This window comes from Silurus meridionalis, chromosome 7 (genome assembly GCF_014805685.1).
Source record: "Silurus meridionalis isolate SWU-2019-XX chromosome 7, ASM1480568v1, whole genome shotgun sequence".
Classification (NCBI taxonomy): domain Eukaryota; kingdom Metazoa; phylum Chordata; class Actinopteri; order Siluriformes; family Siluridae; genus Silurus; species Silurus meridionalis.
This window is the reverse complement of record NC_060890.1, coordinates 1,223,164-1,230,654: the sequence shown is the minus strand read 5'-3', so window position 1 is coordinate 1,230,654 and position 7,491 is coordinate 1,223,164. Positions and strand designations below refer to the sequence as shown.

Below are 7,491 nucleotides of genomic sequence, written 5' to 3'. Positions count from 1 at the left end.
AGTGTCCTTGCAAAGAAAGGTGGCTATATTGGTCACTGATTTGTTTTGTTTGGTTTTGAATGTCAGAAATGTATATTTGTGAATGTTGAGATGTTATATTGGTTTCACTGGTAAAAATAAATAATTGAAATGGGTATGAATTTGTTTTTGTTAAGTTGCCTAATAATTATGCACAGTAATAGTCACCTGCACACACAGATATCCCCTAAAATAGCTAAAACTAAAACTACTTCCAAAAATATTCAGCTTTGATATTAATGAGTTTTTGTGTTCATTGAGAACATGGTTGTTGTTCAAATTAAATCCTCAAATAAAATTAATCCTCAAAATACAACTTGCCTAATAATTCTGCACTGTGTGTACAGAGCAACGCAGAACTGGCTGTCAGAGACATGCTGAGGGAATTTGCAAGGCGGCGGCGTGAGCAGAGCGGCTCGCTAGATGTGGAAGCTGAAGACCAGATGGACGACGGAACTCCGATTAAACTCAGAGTGCAGATAAACGAACTGGAGGTACCACACACACACACACACACACACACACACAATAGACAGAATCACAGTGTTGTTACAGTTGATTCATGTACAGGGTGAGCTGATTTCACCTTTAACACTATTGTGTTTGCGTGTGTGTGTGTGTGTGTGTGTGTGTGTGTGTGTGTGTGTGTAGGGCAGTGCAGTGTTTGATTTCTCAGGTTCTGGTCCGGAGGTGTGGGGAAACTGTAACGCTCCTCGTGCCATCACTCTCTCCGCTCTCATTTACTGTCTACGCTGCATGGTGGGACAGAGCATCCCTCTCAACCAGGTACACACACACACACACACATACACATACACACACACACACACACACACACACACACACATACAGTGAGTAAAATACAAAGGATATGTATATATATATATATATATATATATATATATATATATATATATATATATACACACACAGTGAAACCCGGTTATGTCGATGTCCTAGGGGGTCGCCAAAAACCATCGAGGTAACCGATGATGGAGATAAACGAAAATCAAAATGGCGGCAGTATATTAACGTGCTTGAAATTTCTTTATGTACATGATGTGCGTTAATAAATGAGAATGTGCATGCACGTGTTTTTGGAGGGTTTTTTACACAACAGCGTTGCTGCGATTTGTTTGATGAAGGCATGTTATAAAAATACATACAGTACATGTTTATCTGTCAGGAATCCACCTGCCACGCCCCTTCAGCCCCCTTCAGCGTGTCAGGTGCTTTCTCGGCCGCTTTCTCTGAAGCTCCGCTTTAATCGCGCACATATGGTGCTCGTTTATCATCATCACCAGCTCCTATTTACACTTTCACACTCTCACTGTCCGTTATTGTTGGTATATGTTGGTTCACGGCGGTCGTTGTTATCGCGCATGCGTATCCCGGTACGTGTCTTCCCACCGGCACTCTCTCAACGGCTGCTCTTTTCTTCCCAAAGCGCACCGCGGATTCCCCCCGATCCTGCCGGTGTTCATTCTATGCTTTTGCTGCTCAGCTCACGTTCTCCCGTGTGCTGTTCAGCGCCGCGCTTCTACTTTCGCCTCCTGTTCATCGCATAACATTTAACAACAAAAGGCATATGTGCACTAACTAACAGCAGAGATTCACCAGTATACAATACAACACCTGTAGCAGCTGTAAGGCTTGATTTTTCCGCCACTTCATGAAGTTCCTCTGCGGCTGCACCGAGATAACCGACGTTAAATGGCAAATTTTTCCCCACTTGTGCACGAGATATTACAGTTGACATAACCGATAAAAAATGCTTAGACAAAGCGAGAATTTGGCGGTTCCACCTCAAAAACGTCGACTTAATAGGGTTGTCGAGTTAACCGAGGTCGAGATAAGTGGGTTCCACTGTGTGTATATATATATATATATATATATTTACTTAAATATTTAACATTCTTGGCTCCATTTGGGTAATGCAGATGTGTAGACAAGTGTGTGTGTGTGTGTGTGTGTGTGTGTGTGTGTGTGTGTCTACAGGGCTGTCTGACTCCCATCACAGTGGTCATCCCTGCTGGCTCCATCCTGCAGCCTTCCCAGAATGCCGCAGTGGTGGGAGGAAATGTGCTGACATCACAGCGAGTCGTGGACGTCATCTTCCGGGCGTTCGAAGTGTGTGCTGCGTCTCAGGTGAGTAACCCAGTGACCACTGGTTATGTAGTAAACACACACACACACACACACACACACACACACACACACACACGCGTGTATTTTATCCCCCTATAGGGCTGTATGAACAACATCACATTCGGCAATGAGAAGTGCGGCTACTATGAAACGGTTGGGGGTGGGGCGGGGGCGGGGCCAGGCTGGAACGGGCGGAGTGGAGTCCACAGTCACATGACTAACACGCGCATCACAGATCCTGAGATTCTGGAGAAAAGGTGATTGTTTTATTCTCTCTTTCTTGCTCTCTCTATGACTCTCTCTCACACACACACACACACACACACACACACACACACACACACAGTGTCTATGATTTCATGAAGAAAGATGAATGTTATTCTTTTATTCTCTCTCTCTCTCTCTCTCTCTCTCTCTCTCTCAGGTATCCGGTGGTGTTGGAGCAGTTCTCCCTGAGGCCCGGGTCTGGTGGTGCCGGTGGGTATCGTGGGGGTGATGGTGTGATCCGGAAGCTTCTCTTCAGAGATGAAGTGGTTCTGTCAGTGCTGACGGAGAGACGGTCAACACGGCCATACGGTCTGCATGGTAATCACCTGCCTCATCTACCTCATTAATCAACTGTCTCGTTAATCACTGCCTCACTAATCACCTGCCTAATCACCTGCCTCATTAATCACAATCTCATAATCACCTGCCTCGTTATTCATCTGCCTCGTTTTTACATGAATACCTGCCATGTTAATCACCTGCCATGTTAATCACCTGTCTCATTAATCACTTGCCTCACAAATCACCTGCCTCATCTACCTCATTAATCACCAATCTTATAATCACCTGCCTCATCTGCCTTTTTAATTACCAACCTCAGTCAACATCTGCCTCAGTCAACACATGCATTATTAATCACCACCCTCATTAAACACCTGCCTTCTTAAACACGATCCTGTGGTGTGTTTACTGGTGTAGTACCTGTGTGTGTGTGTGTGTGTGTGTGTGTGTGTGTGTGTGTGTGTGTTTAGGAGGAGAGAGTGGAACAGCTGGACTGAATCTGTTACAGCGAGCTGATGGACGAGTGTTAAACCTGGGAGCAAAGACCTCCGTCAGCCTGCAGCCTGGGGTATGACTGTGTGTGTGTGTGTGTGTGTGTGTGTGTGTGTGGGAGTAGGAATACCCACATGCATTCCTGAGCTCACTCTTTTTTTTTACTCCCCCTACAGGACAGGTTTATTCTTCACACCCCTGGAGGAGGAGGTTACGGTAGAGCGGGGGAGGAGGAGAAGGAGGAAAGGAAGCCGCACTCGTCCTCTGAGCGGCGCTGTTTAACCCAAGTGTTTGCTGAGAGAGGAAGTGTGTACGACTTTCAGCGAACTCAGGAGAGCGTCTGAGCATAAAACTAGGAAATTCCAAGTTGATTTAATGCAGCTAAAACAGTAATGACTGAACTTGTGCTTATACTCCATCTGTGGTTACCTGATCTGCATCGCCTACCTGATTTGTGCATGTTTAAATCCACGTCTTATCACGTCCATGTTCTTGAGGACCAGGCGTTGTTATAAACCGCGTTGGTTATTGGATCGTTGGTCGTTTTTATACGTTGTAATTACAATATATAATTATAATAACGGAGAGTAGTTTTATGTTTTTAAAACATTTTGCCTTTTACGACCTTTTTCTTATTGTGCAGTTTAGTTTTGTAACATCTTTTTTACATGTAGCGATAAAGCATTAACGTGTTAGTAGGCAGAATTGTCGCCACACCAAACAAATCTTCTACTCTCCGATATTGTCTTGAAACACTAACAGCGCCACCTGTAGAGCAGGAGCAGATGTACATGATGTAACTATAAATGAATTAAAAAGTTCAATACTGTTACTTTCTGTCTCTTCAAACCTCATTAAAATCTTTTCTGGTTCTAAATAATAAAGTGTTCATGCTTATTTACAGAACCTTATCGTTCAAAAAGAATTCAGCGAAAATGACAGAAATTGTAGAAACTCGAATAACGAAATTACTTAATGTTTAATTAAATTAACTAAAACATAGTAAATAAATGCTACATATAAAAAAATAAAAAGTGAGATTATTTAAAATAGAATCAAGCAAATTTATTCTGTTTTAAATCGTTGAAAAAGATTTGTGCAAAGTGTATCCCTTTTTTATAAAAATATAGTAGAAATAAGGTTTTCCTTTTTTTCTTTTACTTTTACTGTGTTTTAAAAATGAAACACAATAGATTTTATTACATATATTATTATTAACAATGCAGACTCTTCCAAGAAATTAATTTAAATGTAAACATTTTTAGATCATATTTCTGGTCTATTCTGCACTGATCTCTATGTGGGTTTGCATGGTGAAGTGTGTGTGTGTGTGTGTGTGTGTGTGTGTGTGTGTGTGTGTGTGTGTGTGTGTGTGTTCAGGGCAGTGAAGAACACCAGAGCGCTGAAGCTTTACGGATTCCTGTGTGTGATAAGAACAGCGGGGGGTTCGACCTAACGCTCATCATTAGCACAGATCAGCACCATGTGAATAAATGACGGGTCTGTGATCTGAATCGGAGTTTTATTATCGACAGACACAAGTCTGAAATTCCTCCTGCTCGGGTTCATGCTGCTGATCTTACTATCAAACTAAATCTGTGTTTTTTATTTATTTGGAAAAATATATTGTCATTTTGCCTAAAATATTTTTGTTGCATTATTATATTATGCATTTATTATTAATGATTTTTTTATTTTTATATAACCACATTAGTTTCTTAGTTTTTTTCAATTTTGTTTTAGAAAAAAAAAAGATTTTTGATTGTATTATTAATTTTATTTTGGCAACATATCTGTGATTATATATAAAAAAAGAAATTCTTTATATTTACATGAAAATAAAGAAAATATAAAAAATATATATTTTTAAAAAATTATATATTAATTAGAAAATATAGTAAATTGTAATTATTGTACTATTTACATAAAAATATAGTAAATTTTGTATTAATTAACAATCATTTATTTTATTATTTGAGGAAGCGATTTTTTTATTCATTTGTATAATATTCTTTAATATACATTTATTTATTTTGTAAAAAATGATCAATCCATCTAATTACTGTCAAAAGTTTGGAAACACCTATTTGTTTAGTCCGAACAAATATATACATTTATTTTCATTGTAAAAAAATCCTGAGTCAGTATGAAGAAGAGCTTTACACACTCGTGGAGGTGGAGGTACACGCTGGAGAGAAGGAGAATGAAAGTCAGTAGGAGTAAGACAGAGTACATGTGTGTGAATGAGAGGGAGGGCAGTGGAGGGGTGCGGTTGCAGGGAGAAGAGGTAGAGAAGGTGGAGGAGTTCAGGTACCTGGGGTCAACAGTGCAGAGTAATGGAGAGTGTGTTAGAGAAGTGAAGAAAAGAGTGCAGGCAGGGTGGAGTGGGTGGAGAAGAGTGATAGCAGGAGTGATTTGTGATAGAAGAGTATCTGTGAGACTGAAAGGGAAAGTTTATGGGACTGTGGTGAGACCTGAGATGTTGTATGGATTAGAGACAGTGGCATTGAGTAAAAGACAGGAGGTGGAGCTGGAGGTAGGAGAGCTGATGATGTTGAGATGTTTATTGGAAGTGACGACGATGGACAGGATTAGAAATGAGTTTATTAGACGGACAGCACATGTAGGACGTTTTGGAGACAAGGTGAGGGAGGTGAGATTGAGACGGTTTGGACATGTGCAGAGGAGGGACATGGGGTATATCAGTGGGAGAATGCTGAGGATGGAGACACCAGAAAGTGTTTTTGCGTTGTTATAAATTACAAAACAAAAGATCATTTTAGATTAACCTCGACCTCAGAAGGTTGCTTTGAGGTCGCCCTACAGAAGCAGAGTAGGGATTCTGGTGTTGTGGACGGTTATCACACTGGGACGTATCAAATCGGAATCAAATCACATCGTAAAAGTCCTTCGTCGCATTCAGCCTTTTTATGATGACGCTCTGCAAGGTGAGGTTTATCTCTGAAGAAGTACAGGGCCGGAAGGAAAGAGGACGAAGGGGTGTAAAACAGAGAGACACAGCAGGAGGTGCAGTGAGACACAGCAGAAGGAAGACAGATCACACATCAAAGACTTTGAACCATATTAGCATTTTCAGAGACTACAGTAATGCACTACTCGATATCTTCTTCCCGGTTTAGAGATTTTCTACCGGCTCGCTATTAAAACCTTTTATTACACTTTATGGTGTGAAAGTAGTTGCTTGATAGAAGACCATTGTGCTATCTACCCTATAGAACGTGCTTTTACACCCTATCTAGTGTAGGGTAGATAGCACAATAGTTAGCATGTGGAGACTAGTAATGGTAAACACCAAAACATGTAAAGCACTAGTTATAGCATAGAGACCAGTAATGGTGCCCTATTGTACAAATAGTGCACTAGTTAGGATGTAGAGACCAGTAATGGTGCCCTATTGGACATATAGTACACTAGTTAGGATGTAGAGACCAGTAATGGTGCCCTATTTGACATATAGTGGACTAGTTAGGGTGTAGAGACCAGTAATGGTGCCCTATTGGACATATAGTACACTAGTTAGGATGTAGAGACCAGTAATGGTGCCCTATTGGACATATAGTGCACTAGTTAGGGTGTAGAGACCAGTAATGGTGCCCTATTGGACATATAGTGCACTAGCTACAGTGTAAAAGCAAGTAATGGTGCCCTATTGAACAAATATTGCACTAGTTAGGGTATAATGGCCAGTAATGGTGCCCTATGGGGCACATGGTACACTAGTTATGTTGTAAAGACCAGTGATGGCACCATATTAAAAATAATGTGCAGTAGTTAGGGTGTAGAGGACACTAGTGGCATCCTATTAGACAAACAGGGCACTAATTATGACGCAGAAGCAAGCGATGGTGCTCTATTTGGACATATGGTTCACTAGTTGGAGGGTAAAAGCCTGTAATTGTACACAAGTTACGGTGTAAAGGCCAGTGATGGGACCCGATTTAACAATATAGTGCACTTGCTAGAGTGTAGAGGGCAGTAATGGTACATTATTATTTGAATAAAACACTGATTGGAGTGGTGAGGCCATGAATTGTGCTCTATCAGGCATATAGTGCACTAATTAGGGTAGAAAGGCAAAAATGGCGGTGTAGTGAATATGCAGTGCACCAATTATGGTGTAAAAGCAAGTAATGGGGGCATGGTGAATATGTAATGCACTAGTTAGAGTATAGAGGCAAGTAATTGTGGTGTGGTGAACACGTAATGCAGTAGTTGTGGTCTAGAAGCCAGTAATGATACTCTATTGGACATATAGTGCACGAG

General features: G+C 40.9%; 1 protein-coding gene across 2 annotated transcripts in view; it reads left to right on the top strand.

Annotated features, from left to right (window-relative positions):
- oplah (5-oxoprolinase, ATP-hydrolysing) overlaps nt 1-4,087 on the top strand; it is a 17,116-nt gene extending 13,029 nt beyond the window's left edge. Inside the window, exons 17-23 of one of the 2 annotated variants that reach the window (XM_046854664.1) lie at nt 366-512; nt 670-804; nt 2,017-2,166; nt 2,266-2,423; nt 2,591-2,751; nt 3,186-3,283; nt 3,384-4,087. In XM_046854664.1, coding sequence (XP_046710620.1) covers nt 366-512; nt 670-804; nt 2,017-2,166; nt 2,266-2,423; nt 2,591-2,751; nt 3,186-3,283; nt 3,384-3,551 — 1,017 coding nt within the window. In that variant the 3' untranslated portion in view covers nt 3,552-4,087. The remainder of the gene's footprint in view (nt 1-365; nt 513-669; nt 805-2,016; nt 2,167-2,265; nt 2,424-2,590; nt 2,752-3,185; nt 3,284-3,383) is intronic. The other variant, XM_046854665.1, reaches the window with a different exon arrangement.
- The last annotated feature ends 3,404 nt before the right edge of the window (nt 4,088-7,491 follow it).